General features: G+C 44.8%; 1 protein-coding gene across 1 annotated transcript in view; it reads right to left on the minus strand.

The window, feature by feature from the left end:
- Window positions 1-19,614, minus strand: part of LOC124045696 (cadherin-4-like) — a 548,219-nt gene that overhangs the window by 160,753 nt on the left and 367,852 nt on the right. The window contains exon 4 of the mRNA XM_046365231.1: window positions 12,836-13,056. Within this exon, the coding sequence (XP_046221187.1) occupies window positions 12,836-13,056 (221 nt within the window). The remainder of the gene's footprint in view (window positions 1-12,835; window positions 13,057-19,614) is intronic.

A 19,614-nucleotide genomic window follows, 5' to 3' on the forward strand; every position in this document is an offset into this window, starting at 1 on the left:
GTCATGATTTGGGGCTGTTTTTCTGCAAAGGGACCAGGACGACTGATCCGTGTAAAGGAAAGAACGAATGGGGCCATGTATCGTGAGATTTTGAGTGAAAACCTCCTTCCATCAGCAAGGGCATTGAAGATGAAACGTGGCTGGGTCTTTCAGCATGACAATGATCCCAAACACACCGCCCGGGCAACGAAGGAGTGGCTTCGTAAGAAGCATTTCAAGGTCCTGGAGTGGCCTAGCCTGTCTCCAGATCTCAACCTCATAGAAAATCTTTGGAGGGAGTTGAAAGTCCGTGCTGCCCAGCAACAGCCCCAAAATATCACTGCTCTAGAGGAGATCTGCATGGAGGAATGGGCCAAAATACCAGCAACAGTGTGTGAAAACATTATGAAGACTTACAGAAAGCATTTGACCTCTGTCATTACCAACAAAGGGTATATAACAAAGTATCGAGTTAAACTTTTGTTATTGACCAAATACTTATTTTCCACCACAATTTGCAAAACAATTCATAAAAAATCCTCCAATGTGATTTTCTGGATTTTTTAAATCATTTTGTCTGTCATAGTTGAAGTGTACCTATGAGGAAAATTACAGGTCTCTCATCTTTTTAAGTGGGAGAACTTACACAATTGGTGGCTGACTAAATACTTTTTGGCCCCACTGTAACTCACCTTCATTGAAAATTAGAATTTGTTCTTAACTGACTTGCCTAGCTAAATAAAGGTAAAATAAAATAAAAACTACAGCTGTAGTAGAATTCTTCTCCTTCTTCAGTGTCTAAGTTAAATAGTATGAATGTGTAATGGTCACAGTTAGGGTCTAAGACCTGCTCTTTAGTTCGACTGGCTATCTATGCCTCTTACTGTGGGACAAAGTCTGTGGATCCAGTGGGATTTGGGTGTTAAATTCCCCGTGGAGCTCCCAGGGGTCATGAGCACTCGCACCCATACGCCCTTGGACACAACACACTCTGGTCAAGGTACGGCAGCCATGGTGTGACCCCATCTTGGCTGCCCATAGTAAGAGGTCCTCTTGGCAGAGAACTGAATAACACATGGGCTCTTCTGGACATGGACAATTCTGGATAATCCTGTGATTCAGAGTGCCCAGGCTGCCTCTACCCCTCTCTGTTCCAGTGGGTAATGTGTTACCAGGTGGCAGGGAGACATGGGAATCACTGCACTGATTAGATGCTGGATAAACCAATGGGGTTCAGGGAGAGAGACAAGTCTAGGATCTCATGATATAGCCAGAGCTCAAAACCCACATTCACTCTAACTCTGTTAATATATGCTGTTTCCTACCTTCCTAATCCTACGAATACATTCCACTCCTTAGAATAGCCTTCACTTCTACTCTAAAGGGTTTAGATAAAGGCCATGCCTAGCCCTGATGAACTGAGTATCAGGGCTATAGTCAAGGCTGACTAGCTATGTGTGACAGTCTCTGTGCATGTCACACCCTGATCTGTTTCATCTGTCTTTGTGCTGGTCTCCACCTCCCTCCAGGTGTCGCCCATCTTCCCCATTATCCCCAGTGTACTTATACCTGTGATCTCTGTTTGTCTGTTACCAGTTAGTGCTGTTCTTCAAGCCTACCAGTGTTTTTCCCCTTGCTCATGTCTGTTTCTAGTTCCTGTTTTCTAGTTTTCCCAGTTTTGAACATTCTGCCTGCCCTGATCCTGAGCCTGCCTGCCGTTTCTGTAGCTTGATTATTGACCTCTGCTTGCTCTGACCCCGAGACTGTCTGCCGTTCTGTACCTTTTGGATTCTGATCTGGATTACTGACCTCTGCCTGCTCTTGACCTGTCGTTTTACCTGCCCCCTGTTCTAGTAATAAACGTTTGTTACTTTGACCTTGTCTGCATCTTCCCTAAAACATGATAGTGCGAACTGGCCATGACTGACCCAGCAGACTCGGACCAGCTCCGCAACACCATCTCCTCCCAAGGAGCCACCATTGGAAGGCACGAGGAGTTGCTTCGTGGCCTCATGGACGGGGTCCAGACCTTGGCCGAATGCCATGACCAAGAATTGAACACATTTCTGGAGCAATTCTGCGGGTTGTTTGTTAAGCAACCTACCACAACGGTAACGTCCCAGGCCCTCAGTAACCCGGCTGTTAGCAGCGTCGCCTCCCAAGACACACTGATTTCCCGGGAACCCCGCCTACCTCCCCCGGAATGCTTCGATGGAGAGTCGGGCACCTGTCGGGCATTTCTCACTCAGTGTTCCCTCATCATTAAGCTGCAGCCCTCCTCCTTCCCCTCAGACCACTCTAAGATAGCGTACCTCAGCACGCTGATGTCCTGGAGGGCTCTCGCCTGGGTTACGGCAGTATGGGAACAACAGTTGGCCGTATGCTTCAATCTGGAGGAGTCTGTGGCGGAGGTGAAGAAAGTTTTCGATGCTCCATTGCCCTGGAGAGAGGCTGCCCGGAAGTTGCCCCAGCTTCGGCAAGACTACTGCAGTGTGGTAGAGTATCCGGTGGATTTCCGCACGTTGGCAGCTGAGAGTGCCTGGAACCCGGAAGCGATGTTTGACATGTCCCTGCACGGAGTATCAGAGGAAGTAAAGGATGAGCTTGCAGCCCGGGAACTACCGGATCTCGACTCGCTCATTGCCTTGACCATTCAGGCGACTACAGAAAGGATGGAAGGAGAGGAGGTTCTATTTCTCTCGCCCGTCCAAGGCTTCCACATTGCCTCTGAGACATTCCAGAAGTCCCCGATGGCCCCGTTGCTGAGAGAACCTGAGGCTAACCAAGTTCCCCTGAGAGTCTCAGAATTCTGCCAATTTACCTCTTCCCGAGCCAATGCAACTAGGCAGAGCTATGCTGTCCCCAGCCGAACGGCTATACAGGCTTCACATGAAGAGTGTCCTGTATTGCGGGCCTACTGGTAATTTCCTGGCCACCTGTCCACTAAAAGAACAGGCTGACCGGTAGGAGTGAGTACTCTGATGGGCCAAATGGATAACATTTCCTCTCCCCTTACTCGCACCCCTTTTCATGCCATCTTGCTGTGGGGGAACCAGTCAAAATTCTCTGGGTACTCCACGATTCTGGGGCCGATGAGAGCTTTATAGACGCTACCCTGGAGTCCGAGCTTGGCATCCACATGGACGTTAGAGCGCTGGACGGGCGCTATATGGGCCGGGTCACACACAACACCACCCCCATCAACCTACGTGTGTCAGGGAACCCCAGCGAGACAATCCTATTTCTGCTAATTAATTCTCCTTAAGTTCCTGTGGTATTGGGATTATCTTGGCTCCAGCGACACAATCCCATTATTGACTGGTCTGCTGGTGCCATCATGGGCTGGAGCCCGTTCTGCCACGCTCATTTCCTGAAGTCAGCGCAGCCTACCCCGGGACGTCTTCCTGGAGGCTAGGAAGTTGCCCCGGACCTCTACACCATTCCTGCGGAGTACCAGGACCTTCAGGAGGTGTTCAGTAAGCCCCAGGCCACTTCGCTTCCGTTGCACCAACCATATGACTGTGGGATCGATCTGCCCGGGGACGACTGTACTCTCTGTTGGGTCTGGAGACCAAGATAATGGAGACATACATTGAGGACTCCCTAGAGGCAGGGTTCATCCTTCCTTCTGCCTCCCCCAACACCAGCTTTTTGTGATAGCAAAGAAATGCGAGTTCCATCGCTCCACCATCCCCTTCCTGGATTACATCATTGCTGCAGGGAGTATACAGATGGATCCCGGGAAGGTGAGAGCGGTGGAGGATTGGTCCCAGCCTATGTCCAGAGAGCAACTGCAACGTTTCCTGGGATTCGCTAACTTCTATTGCCGCTTTATCCTGGGTTACAGCACTTCCTCCCTGTCTGCACTCACCTCTCCCATGGATCCGTTCACATGGTCCCCAGCTGCAGACTGGGCGTTCCGGGATCTCTAACACCGTTCTCCACAGCTCCCATCTTGGTTCATCCTGACCCGTCCCACCAGTTCATGGTGGAGGCCAATGCTTCGGATGTTAGGGTGGGGGCTGTCCTGTCCCAGCATTATGCCCTGGACCTCAAGTTACAGCCTTCTTCTCCCATCACCTCAACACCACAGAGAGGAATTACGATGTGGGGAATCGTGAGCTTCTTGCTGTGAAGATGGCGTTGGAGGAGTGGAGGCACTGGCTGGATGGGGCAGAGCATCTGTTCATTGTGTGGACAGACCACAAGAACATGGAATATCTCTGCACCGCCAAGCGTCTCAACTTCAAGCAAGCTAGGTGGGCCTTGCTTTTCACCCGGTTCAACTTCTCCCTCACATACCGACCGGGATCCAAGAATGTCAAGCTGGATGCATTCTCTTGCCGCTATAGCCCCACGGATACACCTCCGGAACCCGAGACCATCCTTCTCACCAGCGTTCCCAGCCGTACCCCGGGGGGAGGCCAAATAACCGTCTGTTTGTCTCTGATGCTGTCCACTCCTCGGTTCTGGAGTGGGCCCACTCCTCTAAGCCGGACCCTGGCCTTTTGGTGGCCTACCATGGTTTCTGACGCCTCCGCACTTGTCGCCGCATGCACGATCTGTGCACAGAACAAGACTCCCCGGCAAGTCTCCTTCAACCTCTGCCTGTTCCTCCTGTTCCTCCCTGGACTTTGTCAATGGTCTCCCCCGTCTGATGGCAACACCGCCATCCTGACAGTAGTGGACCGGTTTTCCAAAGCCGCCCACTTCATTCCTCTCCCCAAGCTACCCTCTGCCAAAGGGACGGCCCAACTCATGGTGCAACAGGTCTTCCGGATCCATGGACTCCCAGTGGACATGGTCTCTGATCGGGGTCCTCAGGTCTTGTCCCGGTTCTGGATGGCATTCTGCACACTCATTGGGTTATCGGCCAGCCTGTTCTCCGGGTTCCACCCCCAGTCCAATGGCCAGTCAGAGCGAGCCAACCAAGACCTGGAGACGACTCTTCACTGCCTGGTCTCTGCCAACCCCACTACCCGGAGCCAGCAACTTGTGTGAGTCAAATATGCCCGCAACACCATTCCTTGCTCTGCCAAGGTTCTCTCACCTTTTGAGTGTTCCCTGGGCTATCAGCCCCCACTCTTCCCGGAGCAAGAGGAAGAGGTCGGCATACCCTCGGCCCAGATTTTTGTCCACCGCTGTCGTCTAACCTGGAAGAGATCCCGGTCGGCTCTTCTCAAGACCACCTCCAGGTATTGACGACAAGCGGACTGATCTAATAGATCTGAAGGAAAATAACTTGAAGTCCTTCCTGCAACTCTAAGAATTCTACCAAAAAAAGGGTTGATGATCTGTTTAAGGATGTAATGTAATTTAAACACCGTTTGGAATTTACGCAGTCGGAGGTGAAGGAGCTAAAGGGCGCGAATGTCTCCAGCCAGAACACATTCAGAACCATGTCTGAGGATTTCGCAATTCTCCAAACAACACTTGACAAGCACTCTTCCAAAGGAGCCCACTTCGAAAACCAATTGAGGCTCAATAACATTTAATCAATGGAATTGAGGACAGAAAGACTGAAACTTTGCATGACAGAAGTAAATTCCAAGAAAATCCTGGCAGATCAACTCAAACTGGATCCTAAACTCATCAAGATGGAGATGGCGCACAGGAATGGCACTTTGTTCCCCTCTGGATGGCCCAGATCTATAGTGGTGAAACTGCTCAGGTTCAACGACAAGGGGGAAATTCTCAGGAGAGCCAAGTGCCTGAAGGGAATCAAAATCTTCATCAATGAAGACTTCTCTGAAAAGGTACGAGTCAAAAGAAAGGAACTGCTGCCATGACTAAATGAAGAACGAAAAAAAGGCAACATCACATACCTGAGGTATGATCAGCTGGTTGACCCCCCTCCCCGTAGGCCTTTGGCAAGTGATTCCACTATAATCAACACACACAAACCCACACATATTTACAACACTTTGTTCATGTGTTTCACCTAACCTCATGACCAAAAACACACATTGATCTATATGTCATAACCCTCTGAAGTCTTCAGCGGTGTTATGTGGACTGTGTCAATGCGCATTCTATAGGAAGTGCACCCCTATTGATAAAACTAACACAAATGTGTGGTTGTATTGGACATGTGAGACATGCACTTCTATATTTCCGTTCCACTGTCTGGATGATTCTGACTGTGTATCTCTCTTAGTTGGGCAGGATATCGACCCTGATAACATGCTCTTCAACCCATTAGATAGTAATGAAGCAAATGATAAATATAATGATTGTGTTGATCCAGATTTACATTTCCTGAGATTTAGCAGAGATGAGTCTTCCTAAAAATCATGACCAAAAATCACAGATGGGAATGATTAGTACTATTAAGGGTAGAATATTTAACAAAAGTAATCGTGAGCGCTTTAAGATGTTGATTGATGATATTTCATGGGAATTTATTTATAATCAAGCCGATGTGGAGTCTGCTTACCAGACTTTTGTCACATCTTTCAATTCTGTATTTCAGCACTGCTTTCCCAAAGTCAGAGAGCAGCAAATGGGTTCTGGAAACCTTGCATTTACAACCGGTCTCAAAAAATAACGTTTCTCAAAAAGTATAAGAACCAATTTACTAATCTACTTAGGATATCCCTAAAACTATATTTTACTAACACATTCCAAGAATCCTTAAATAATATAATGTTAACTTGGAAAATCATTAATCAACTGTTGAATAAGAAAAAGTAATCTACAACTATACAATCTCAATGCATTGTTGGAAATAAGACCTATAGTGATCCTGATGGAATTTCATGTGAATTTAATAACATTTTTATGAATGTGGGTTCTTCTCTGTCAAAAAAAATAGAGAAAACTATTGAAATGCCTTGGATTAATCCCTTCCCTTGGAAATCCCTTCCCTTCTCTGCTTCAGTTTGATACTCCTGGTGTAATGGATGTGTGGAGGTAAATGGTAACTTAAATATATCAGCAGCACGTTATGATGAGATTAGTACTCCTTCGGTAAAATCAGTGTCTTCCTCGATTACTGAGCCTCTAATAAACATATTCACCAAATCAATGCAAACTGGTATTGTTCCTAAAGATTAGAAAATTGCCAAGTTATCCCCTTCTATCTGGGCATAAATCTGGGCATCCCAGATCTATTACAAACTTTCGCCCAATATCTGTACTATCATGTTTTTCTGAAATCCTAGAAAAAATGTATATATAAGAGAATGTTGAAACATTTAAATCAACACTGTATTCTATATGAGCAACAATATGGTTTTCGTAAAAACTACTTATAAAAACGGGCTCTTTTGTAACTTGTGGAACGGCACCTCAGTACCTCCAGGCTCTGATCAGGCCCTACACCCAAACAAGGGCACTGCGTTCATCCACCTCTGGCCTGCTCGCCTCCCTACCACTGAGGAAGTACAGCTCCCGCTCAGCCCAGTCAAAACTGTTCGCTGCTCTGGCCCCCCCAATGGTGGAACAAACTCCCTCACGACGCCAGGACAGTGGAGTCAATCACCACCTTCCGGAGACACCTGAAACCCCACCTCTTTAAGAAATACCTAGGATAGGATAAGTATTCCCTCTCCCCCCCCCCCCCCCCCCTTTAAGATTTAGATGCACTATTGTAAAGTGACTGTTCCACTGGATGTCATAAGGTGAATGCACCAACTTGTAAGTCGCTCTGGATAAGAGCGTCTGCTAAATGACTTAAATGTAAATGTAATAAAATCTTTACAGCCCTGAACAACAATGAATATGTTCTTGGCATCATTTTAGATTTATCCAAAGCGTTTGACACGGTTGATCACGAAATATGATACTCTCTATTGCATTATTACAGTTTTCAGGATTATGCTTATAATTGGCTATATTTGTTTATGCAAATGGCTGTGCTTCTACCAGGGCCAAGATATCTTGTGGCATCCCACAAGGTTCGATAATTGGATCTTTGTTATTCCTAATCTATATCAATGACCTTTCTGCTGTGTCTTCTATCTTACTTCACATTCTCTTTGCTGATGACACCAATTGGATTTTTATCACACAATAATTTTTATTCACTAATTAATGAAGCCAACTCAGGCATGGCAACATTTTCTGAATTGTTCCAGATAAACAAAAAATCTTTAAATGTTAAAAATCTAACTTCACTGTATTCACTAGTAAGAATAAGAAATATTGTACAATTCCATTTATTCAATTTGTCTGCAGCAAAGTGATGGAATCTATTAGTAACATCAGAAAGATTAGTGGTTTGGTTCATCAGGCTTGCTTCCTAACTCTATACTATAGCTTAATTTACCCATATACCATTTACTGTAATAGTGTCTTCGCCAGTACATATACCTCCTACCTACACAATTATTCATAATTCAAAATACATTTGCAAGACTAGCCACCTCCTCTAATTACCTGGCTCCATCTGCACCTTTGTTTAAGAAACTTACTATCAAGACAACAAGGAGACATAGCATATATGAGGTATGAAAAACAGATTGTTCCCCCTCCCCCCCATGGAGATAGGAGGAGCGACAGACACAAGTCATTCCATCCCACACACACACACACACTGACTGAGTATCTCTCTCTCAGATTCCAACTGCTGATTCATGTTTGGACATATAAATAAATACTGTAAATCTACCAAAGAAAGGTCTGTTAATTGCTCTCTTAAATATATTCAGTTTAAGGAACAAAATTCCTTAAAATATGCTGTCTAGTGCATTCAAACAATATTCATGTATTGGCAAAATCTCACTTGGACTCTTCTTTTGAGGATGCTGAGATCTCTATACATGGATATGATTTGTTCAGGAGGGACAGAACTAGATATGGTGGTGGAGTTGCAGTTTAAATCCGGAACAATATTCCAGCAATATAACGTAAGGACTTAATGGGGTGGCAGGTAGCCTATTGGTTAGAGAGTTGGACGAGTAACCGAAAGGCTAAAAGATCAAATCCCTGAGCTGACAAGGTAAAAATATGTCGTTCTGCCCCTGAACAAGACAGTTAACCAACTGTTCCTAGGCCATCATTGAAAATAAGAATTTGTTCTTAACTGACTTGCCTAGTTATATAAAGGTTAAAAAAAATGTTGAGCGCTATATGTGCATTTACACATTTTACACCTATACTAGTTGGTTGCTGCTATAGGCCACTGAGATGATGATGTGAGGTCGGAAGTTTACATACACTTTAGCCAAATACATTCAAACTCAGTTTTTCACAATTCCTAAGATTTAATCCAAGTAAAAATTCCCTGTTTTAGGTCAGTTAGGATTACCACTTACTTTATTTTAAAAATGTGAAATGTCAGAATAATAGTAGAGAGAATGACTTATTTCAGCTTTTATTTCTTTCATCACATTCCCAGTGGGTCAGAATTTTACATACATACAATTAGTATTTGGTAGCTTTGCCTTTAAATTCTTTACCTTGGGTCAAACATTTCGGGTAGCCTTCCACAAGCTTCCCACAATAAGTTGGGTGAATTTTGGCCCATTCCTCCTGACAGAGCTGGTGGAACTGAGTCAGGTTTGTAGGCCTCCTTGGTCACTTTTTCAGTTCTGCCCGCACATTTTCTATGGCATTGAGGTCAGGGCTTTGTGATGGCCACTCCAATACCTTGACTTTATTGTCCTTAAGCCATTTCGCCACAACTTTGGAAATATGCTTGGGGTCATTGTCCATTTGGAAGACCCATTTGCGACCAAGCTTTAACTTCCTGATTGATGTCTTGAGATGTTGCTTAAATATATCCACATAATTTTCCTTCCACATGATGCCATCTATTTTGTGAAGTGCACCAGTCCCTCCTGCAGCAAAGCACCCCCACAACATGATGCTGCCACCGTAGACCGTAGTCTGGCTTTTTTATGGCAGTTTTGGAGCAATGGCTTCTTCCTTTATGAGCGGCCTTTCAGATTATGTCAATATAGGACTCGTTTTACTGTGAATATAGATACTTTTGTACCTGTTTCCTTCAGCATCTTCACAAGGTCCTTTGCTGTTGTTCTCGGATTGATTTGCACTTTTCGCACCAAAGTGCGTTCATCTCTAGGAGACAGAACGCGTCTCCTTCCTGAGCGGTATGACGGCTGCGTGATCTCATGGTGTTTATACTTGTGTGCTATTGTTTGTACAGATGAACGTGGTACCTTCAGGCATTTGGAAATTGCTCCCAAGGATTAACCAGATTTTTATTCTGAGGTCTTGGCTGATTTCTTTTGATTTTCACATAATGTCAAGCAAAGAGGCACTGAGTTTGAAGGTAGGCCTTGAAATACATCCACAGGTACACCTCCAATTGACTCAAATGGTGTCAATTATCTTATCAGAAGATTCTAAAGCCATGACATCATGTTCTGGAATTTTCCAAGCTGTTTAAAGGCACAGTCAACTTAGTGTATGTAAACTTCTGATCCACTGGAATTGTGATACAGTGAATTATAAGTGAACGAATCTGTCTTCATACCGTTTTTAGAAAAATGACTACAAAGTAGATGTCCTAACTGACTTGCCAAAACTATAGTTTTTTATTAAGGAGACATTTGTGGAGTGGTTGAAAAACAAGTTTTAATGACTCCAACCTGAAGGGAATGCACACTTCCGTCTGCAACTGTATGTAAATAAGCTATTTCTGTTTTTTTATATATACATTTGAACATTTTCAAAAAATCTATTTTCACTTTGTCATCATGGGGTATTGTGTCTAGATTGATGAAGGTCAAATGTATTTAATCAATTTTAGAATAAGGCTGTAACATAACAAAATGTGGAAAAAGGGAAGGGGTCTGAATACTTGATGAATTCACTGTATACACTCTTAAAAAAAGGGTTCCAAAAGGGATCTAAAAGGGTTTCTCAGCTGTCCTTATAGGATAAACGTTTTTGGCTCCAGGCAGATCCCCGTTCTAGGTAAAAAAAACTTTTGGCTTCAATGTAGAACCCTCTGTGTAAACACATTCACACACTGGACAGACAGGCACAAATGCAAACAAAAACACACTATACACAACACCCATTATTTCACATGCCCCTTGACTCAGGAACACACATCCCTGACACCCAACAGATTCTTCCCTGAGGAGACTAAATCCCACAAGTCATTGCACATCTCCTGTCTGTGTTCCCCAGGCTCTATTTTAACAAACCTAGCACAATGATCAATCTAAATGCTGGTAGTTGCGTTATAGGTGTCCGGGGGGGTCAGAAATATTTTTGCTATTTTTACAACCACAATTATTGGCACCGTTGCTGGAGTTGGCGCGAAAGGGCTGGGTTTTGATGCATAAACAACTTGTGGGTGTGTCGAGGATTGGCTGCTTGCTGGCCAACTTGCTCCATGGCTAAATATGTGGTTGCTTCAAGTTGTGTACACTACCGGTCAGAAGTTTTAGAACACCTACTCATTCAACGGTTTTTCTTATTTTTTTAAACTATTTTCTACATTGTAGAATAATAGTGAAAACATCAAAACTATGAAATAACACACATGGAATCATGTAGTAACCAAAAAAGTGTTAAACAAATCAAAATATCTGTTATATTTGAGATTCTTCAAATAGCCACCCTTTGCCTTAATGACAGCTTTGCACACGCATGGCATTCTCTCAACCAGCTTCACCTGGAATGCTTTTCCAACAGTCTTGAAGGAGTTCCCACATATGCTGAGCACTTGTTGGCTGCTTTTCCTTCACTCTGCGGTCCAGATCATCCCAAACCATCTCAACTGGGTTGAGGTCGGGTGATTGTAGAGGCCAGGTCATCTGATGCAGCACTCCATCACTCTCCTTCTTGGTCAAATAGCCCTTACACAACCTGGAGTTGTTTTGGGTCATTGTCCTGTTGAAAAACAACTGATAGTCCCACTAAGCGCAAACCAGATGGGATGGCGTATCGCTGCTGAATGCTGTGTTAGCAATGCTGATTAAAAGTGTGCCTTGAATTCTAAATAAATCATTGACAGTGTCACCAGTAAAGCACCATCACACCTCCTCCTCCATGCTTCACGGTGGGAACAATAGATGCAGAGATCATCCGTTCACAAAGACACGGCGGTTGGAACCAAAAATTGCAAATTTGGACTCCACCGGTCTAATGTCCATTTCTCGTGTTTCTTGGCCCAAGCAAGTCTCTTCTTATTTTTGGTGTCCCTTAGTAGTGGTTTCTTTGCAGCAATTCGACCATGAAGGCCTGATTCACACAGTCTCCTCTGAACAGTTGATGTTGAGATGTGTCTGTTACTTGAACTCTGTGAATCATTTATTTGTGCTGCAATTCCTGAGGCTGGCAACTCTGAGGCTGGTAATTTTTCCTCTGCAGCAGAGGTAACTCCGGGTCTTCCTTTCCTGTGGCGGTCCTCATGAGAGCCAGTTTCATCATAGCGCTTGATGTTTTTTTCTTGTTTTTGATGGACTGTCATTTGTCTTTGCTTATTTGAGCTGTTTTTGCCATAATATAGACTTGTTCTTTTACCAAATGTTCTGTATACCTCCCCTACCTTGTCACAACATAACTGATTGCCTCAAACACATTAATAAGCAAATCAATTCCACAAATGAACTTTTAACAAGGCAAACCTGTTATTCCAGGTGACTATGTTATCCTCATTCCAGGTGACTATGCTGGTTGAGAGAATGCTAAGTGTGCAAAGTTGTCATCAAGGCAAAGGGTGGCTACTTATAATTATATTTTGATTTGATTAACACTTTTTTTGTTACTACAGGATTCCATATGTGTTATTTCATAGTTTTGAATATAGTATAATATAGCAAATAGTAAAAAATAGTTAAAAAATTTGTCAAAATAAAGAAAAACCTTGGAATGAGTAGGCGTGTCCAAACTTTTGACTGGCACTGTACATCTATGAACAAAGTGATTCTCATACCTGATTGCTTGGTGGTGAGGGAGTGGGTTGCCCCATCAGGGCCAGTTTGACCGTGGTCTCCCACACGTGTGGACCGCTGGCAATGACCGTGAACTGGACCGGTGTGGTCAGGCTGGTCACCTCTCTCTGGGCGTAGATGGATCCGTCAGCGCCAATGCTGAACCTGGGGTCACTGCTCTGAAAGACCACCCCCTCATTCGCCATACAGTCATCAAAACTCACTGGAGAGAGAGAGAGAGAGAGAGAGAGAGAGAGAGAGAGAGAGAGAGAGAGAGAGAGAGAGAGAGAGAGAGAGAGAGAGAGAGAGAGAGAGAGAGAGAGAGGGGGGCGGGGGGGAAGAGAGATACGTTTTGACTGGAACATATTCTTAATACTACTAATACATGGTCCGCATTATCATATGTGAATGATTATCCATTCATGGTCGTGGATACCATGCTTATTCCCTAAAAAGGTATGAATACAGCAGTGTGATATTTTTCACTGAGCTGTTTGATGTCGTCTCCCCTCCCCTCCATATATCCTCATCTCTCCACCCTGCCTGCCTGTCTTTCTGTGGACTTAACCCAGACATTATTTTTGGAGAAATAGCAATGATAATGTCACAACTTTACTTAAGGAACAGGGTAGAAATAGAGGAGAGAATGAGTTGTGCTTCACATTAACATCTCAACCTCTGTTGGAGAGTGAAGAATAGGCTTATATACTGTACAGCGCATACAGACTTACAGTATAGATTAGAATGCATAATATTTGGTCAAAACACAAAACTCTGATAGAAATATAAGTTAATGGACAGTGTAAGAACTTGGACGCTCGGCCACAAATAAACACACCAAACTGGATACAGCCCTTAGCCGTGGTATATTGGCCATATAGCGCAAACACAGTGGTGCCTTATTGGTATTATAAACTGGTTACCAATGTAATTAGAGCAGTAAAAATACATGTTTTGTCATCCGGTCTGATATATATATATATATATATATATATATATATATATATATATATATATATATATATATATATATATATATATATATATATATATATATATATATATATAGAGAGAGAGAGAGAGAGAGAGAGAGAGAGAGAGAGAGAGGGGGGATTAGAAAGGCTCAGATACTGGGACAGAGAGAGAGAGGAGTATAAACAGGGACAGAGAGAGAGAGGAGTATAAACAGGGACAGAGAGAGAGAGAGGAGTATAAACAGGGACAGAGAGATAGAGGAGTATAAACAGGGACAGAGAGAGAGAGGAGTATAAACAGGGACAGAGAGAGAGAGGAGTATAAACAGGGACAGAGAGAGAGAGGAGTATAAACAGGGACAGAGAGAGAGAGGAGTATAAACAGGGACAGAGAGAGAGAGGAGTATAAACAGGGACAGAGAGAGAGAGGAGTATAAACAGGGACAGAGAGAGAGAGAGGAGTATAAACAGGGACAGAGAGAGAGAGGAGTATAAACAGGGACAGAGAGAGAGAGGAGTATAAACAGGGACAGAGAGAGAGAGGAGTATAAACAGGGACAGAGAGAGAGAGGAGTATAAACAGGGACAGAGAGAGAGAGGAGTATAAACAGGGACAGAGAGAGAGAGAGGAGTATCTATATCCAGTTTCACTAATTACACACAATCATTAAAAAGAGGCAGTGGAACAGCTTATTAGACAGAAGCAGAGATTGAATAAAACTCGAAACCCAACTATGAGTCTGAACCTCCCGACTCCACAGCTGACTGAACACACTATTGACTCCAACCACAGGCTAATATGCAGCAAATTAGCATGAAATTGAGAAAGTGTCCTTATCCTTCACCTCCCTGAAAAACTAAACAATTGAGGGAGGTGGGAGGGGACGAGATTCAGTTACTCCACATAACACAATGTAGACATCAAATCAAAGAAGAAGAATGCCTCGTCATAAAGACAACATTTACATTTACATTTAAGTCATTTAGCAGACGCTCTTATCCAGAGCGACTTACAAATTGGTGCATTCACCTTATGACATCCAGTGGAACAGTCACTTTACAATAGTGCATCTAAAACTTAAGGGGGGGGGGTGAGAGGGATTACTTATCCTATCCTAGGTATTCCTTAAAGAGGTGGGGTTTCAGGTGTCTCCGGAAGGTGGTGATTGACTCCGCTGTCCTGGCGTCGTGAGGGAATTGTCTTGCAAATGAATTTGCTATTATCTTCATGGGTTCCATTATGGGTTCATTATTCTGTGTCCAAACACTTTCCTACCAGCTACAGACCCCTGGAAGAACCAGACTGTTGTTCTCTGTCTTCGGCCCACCACCAACACATCCACGCCCATCTCCAAGCCCAGGGACCAGGGCAGTCAACTTACACTGAGTATACAAAACATCAGGAACATCTTCCTAATATTGAGTTGTACCACCTCCCACCTCCCCGTTCCTCCCCGTTCCTCCCCCTTCCTCTTTGGATGGTGGACAATTCTTGATACACACAGGAAACTGTTGAGCATTAAAAAAACAGCATCCTTGCAGTTCTTGACCCAAACCGGTGCGCCTGGCACCAACTACCTTACCCTGTTCAAAGGCACCCTCTGAATGGCACACATGCACAATCCATGTCTCAATTGTCTCAAGGCTGAAAAATCCTTCTTTAACCTGTCTCCTCCTGTTCATCTACACTGATTGAAGTGGATAGTGACATTAATAAAGGTTCATAGCTTTCACCTGGATTCATCTGGTCAGTCTATAATGGAAAGAGTAGATTTTCTTAATGTTTTGTACACTCAGAGTATGTCTCGCTCTGTCTCTCTACCTCCCTATTTTCTCTCTCTCGCTCTCCCACCCTCCTTCCCATGGATTACAGTGTCTAGACAGCATCTTGAGAGAGAAACCTTGGGCTGAAGGATGTAACTCACCAGTCTGTTCACTCACCAGATTTCCATCCCACAGCCACCTCCACCACTACAACAACTGAACCAGGGCTCCATGTGTAGTACAGTATAAACTATATTTTAGTTCTAATGCTGTTACCTCTCCCTCCTCTGGGCCCAGTGGTGGTGATGTATATGTTATAACATCATTAATCCTCTCTCTGAAACTGAGCCCAGACAAAATATGACTCCGTCTTTGCCTGGCAACAGGTGTTGTCTAAGGACAGGCGCCCCAGTCTAGACTGTGGTGTAGGGGAACTGAAGAGGGTACTGTAAATTACTAAGAGAGAAAGAAAAAAAACGCGGTAGCCCTGTGCTTTGTGATACAACAGAGTCCCGAGTCTCTATCCACCTTAAAAATCAGTCTATCAGGGACCTCCCGGGTGGCGCAGTGGTCTAGGGCACTGCATCGCAGAGCTAGCTGTGCCGCCAGAGACACACAATTGGCCTAGCGTCGTCCGGGTTAGGGAGGGCTTGGCCAGAAGGCATATTATTGTCTCACCAGCGACTCCTGTGGCGGGCCGGGCGCAGTGCACGCCAACCAAGGTCGCCAGGTGCACGGTGTTTCCTCTGACGCATTGGTGCGGCTGGCTTCCGGGTTGGATGCGCGCTGTGTTAAGAAGCAGTGCGGCTTGGTTGAGTTGTGTTTCGGAGGATGCATTGCTTTCGACTTTCGTCTCTCCTGAGAGCCCATACGGAAGTTGTAGCGATGAGACAAGGTAGTTACTAACAATTACTAACAATTGGACACCACAAAATAGGGGGTAAAATATATATATATTTTTCACACATTCACCTGCCCTCTCCCTCTCTCCCTGCCCTCTCTCTTCCCCTTTCTCCCAGTTATTTATCTCTTTCTACCCTCCCTATCTCTCTCTCTTATCTCTCTCTTTCTTCTCTGTCTGTTTTCTATTCAGCATCTCCACTCTGGCAGAGAGTAGTTTTTGGACAAACAAACGCTACAGTTGGCAAACAACGCTGATACCGTTTGGAAAGCTGCCCGATTATATTAGTAAAGAGGAAGTTATATTCAAATTCAAAATGTTTTTATTGCAATGACAAGTGCCCATGTATCGATGCAACAGTCAAATATGTGCATATAAAGAGCAGCAGGTGGTCTCACCCTCTCTCTCTCTCTCTCTATTTCTCTCTCTCCATCTATCTTCCTCTCTATCTCTCTCTGGGCACAGAGCCAGTGGTGCAGTAGTATTGCAGTTGTGGTTGGCAGCCTTATACAGAAGAACCACAGAGAAAGGGAGGGAGAGCTTAGCAATCTGATAGTATTGCATGTGTGTGTGTGTGTTTGAGTGTAGGGGGGCATTCCAGCCCTTTGGTGGACTGCATGGGGACTTAACTCAGACGTGCTAATAGGTAGGTGTGTATATAGCCTTTACCTGGTATACTAGCTCACCTTCACAGCCCTTATATCCACTCTAATACATTCCCTGTGTTCCAATGCCAGATGCCTAAAAAACAAAGGAAAGAGGAAACTCTCTTTCCCTTCTTACCTACAATCTCCCTTCCTGCATTCTGGAAAGGCATGTAGAGGACCACCTCTGAACTGGCTTATCACACTTCGGTAGTACCTCTGTCATGAGCTTTGTTCGATTTGAGAGTTGTTTTTGCATTGGGTTTACACAGTGTATGAGAAGCTGTCTGCTGTCTGTGTCAAAACAAGCTGAACAAGCACCACTGCTGCCTGCCAATATCTCCTTTTTTCTCTGTGTGGAGCCTTTCTCTCTCTCCATCCCCAACTGAGGCAACCTCATTTGTTCCTTTGTCTCTCTCTTTCTTCAGTTGTATCTCTATGTGTGACAGAGGTAGAGTTTGTCAGTATGTGTGTGTGCCTGCGCCTGTGAGTGTGTTTGTGCGTGTGTTTGCCAGATTGTCTGTCTGTCCCGTGGTGACAAAAGCTAAACAAAAAGATTCTGCGACAACAACCAAAACAATCTACATGAGTGATAGGCCAAGTATCCAATTGGAATACCCAGAGGTACCTAGAGGCACCTATTGTTGGAACAATCAGAAATAAAAGAACACTACCAGCTCCAGTTCTTTGTCAGCAGCCCCTCAGCCCCCGATACAAAGCGCACCACACACACACCCCTCCCTCATACACAAACACACACTTATACAAAACTCCAAAGAGTGCCACTTCTTAACGGTTATGTCGGGTCGATAGCAGAATGAGAGAGATTATAAAAATCTGCCCACAACAGCGGCACTGAAGCCCAATGGTCCACTTCACTGCTGCACATAAACAAGCCCTCTAAAGCTGGACGGTGCTCTGCATTGATCGGACAAAAAAGACCCAACTCCCACAGTGCCAAAGCAGCTAGCGCTCAATCGCTAAAACCGCTAACCCAGAAGGCAGAAACTCAGAGCAGTCACGGCAATAAACTGCTATGGCTACAGCTACGCTACAAATGTTCCATCCCCAGGGTTGAATCTATTTTATTCCTCCTCCAACAATATTCCTTTGGAGAGAATAAAAGGAGAAGGTTGGGAAAGGTTTAAGGGGGTTGCTTCAGTGGACAATCAGAATAATGTGTGACGGAACCTCTCTCTCTCTCTCTGTCTCTCTCTCCCTCCCTCTCTCCCTCTCTTGCAGTGCATGCTGGGCGTTTTTTGGAGTGTGGTGTGGAGGGCTCTGTCCTAACTAACTTTCTTGATTATTTTCTTGGTCTTTTCTTTCAATTGTATTTTTCTATGGTGGAGAGTTAATGTACTATTTGTTTTAGCGGTATCCACAGTTTCTTCAAAGTTAGGGTGGAAGAGGACAGAGTAACTTTCCTGGGGTTTGAAAGGTGTGGTGTGCGATGTCTTCTCAGTCTAGCGCGGAGGAGACGCTGTCGTCTCTTAAGGTGGAGGAGGTTCTGCTCGCGGTCGGTGAACATGTAGGAGCTGAATTTATACATTCTGCTTCTAGAATGAACAAAGCTGTGGTTGTGTTCATGAAAAGGGCTAATTTGGTTGTTAGGCTAATTGCTAGCGGAATATTTGTAAGGGATGTGTTGGTGTCAATTTTACCTCTCTCTACCCCTTCGACAAGAGTGGTAGTTGCAAATTTGCCTCTGTTTATTATGGATGATCAAATCCGGAAAGAGCAGAGTCAGTTTGGTAAGTTTGCTAGCGGTTTTCATATACTGACGGCAGGATTTCAGGCAGATGCCGTTAAACATGTTGTTTCGGTGTTTATGTTTCTGAACAACAATGAGGGAGGGGCGCTATGCAGGGTTTGCCAGCACAGATAGTCTATGTATTTTGAGTGTGGGGATTTGGGGCATAAGAGCTTTGCTTGCCCACACAAAGCCTGTAGACAAGGTGAGGGTACAAGCGCCAGGGTGGGAAATCGAGGTCAAAGTGCAGGGGGTAAGGAGAGGCAGACAGCAGAAGCTGGGCCTAGTCATGCCAAGGAAGGTGGTGTAGATGAGGCTGGGCCTAGTCAGGCTAGAGATGGTGGTGTAGATGAGGCTGGGCCTGGTCAGACTAGAGATGGTGGGGTAGCTGAGGCTGGGTCTAGTCAGGCTATGGATGGTGGTGTAGCGGAGGCTGGGTCTAGTCAGGCTAGAGATGGTGGGGTAGCTGAGGCTGGGTCTAGTCAGGCTATGGATGGTGGTGTAGCGGGGGTTGGTTCTAGTCAGGCTATGGATGGTGGGGTAGTGGAGGCTGGGTCTAGTCAGGCTAGAGATGGTGGGGAAGCGGAGGCTGGGTGTAGTCAGGCTAGAGATGGTGGGGTAGCTGAGGATGGGCCTAGTCATGCCAGGGAAGGTGGTGTAGATGATGCTGGGTCTAGTCAGGTTATTCTAGTGGTTGAGGAGAGTATAGTGGGGAAGTGTAAGAGGGGGGAGGAGGAGGGTGTCAAGC

The sequence above is a fragment of the Oncorhynchus gorbuscha genome, linkage group LG10 (assembly GCF_021184085.1).
Source record: "Oncorhynchus gorbuscha isolate QuinsamMale2020 ecotype Even-year linkage group LG10, OgorEven_v1.0, whole genome shotgun sequence".
NCBI lineage: Eukaryota > Metazoa > Chordata > Actinopteri > Salmoniformes > Salmonidae > Oncorhynchus > Oncorhynchus gorbuscha.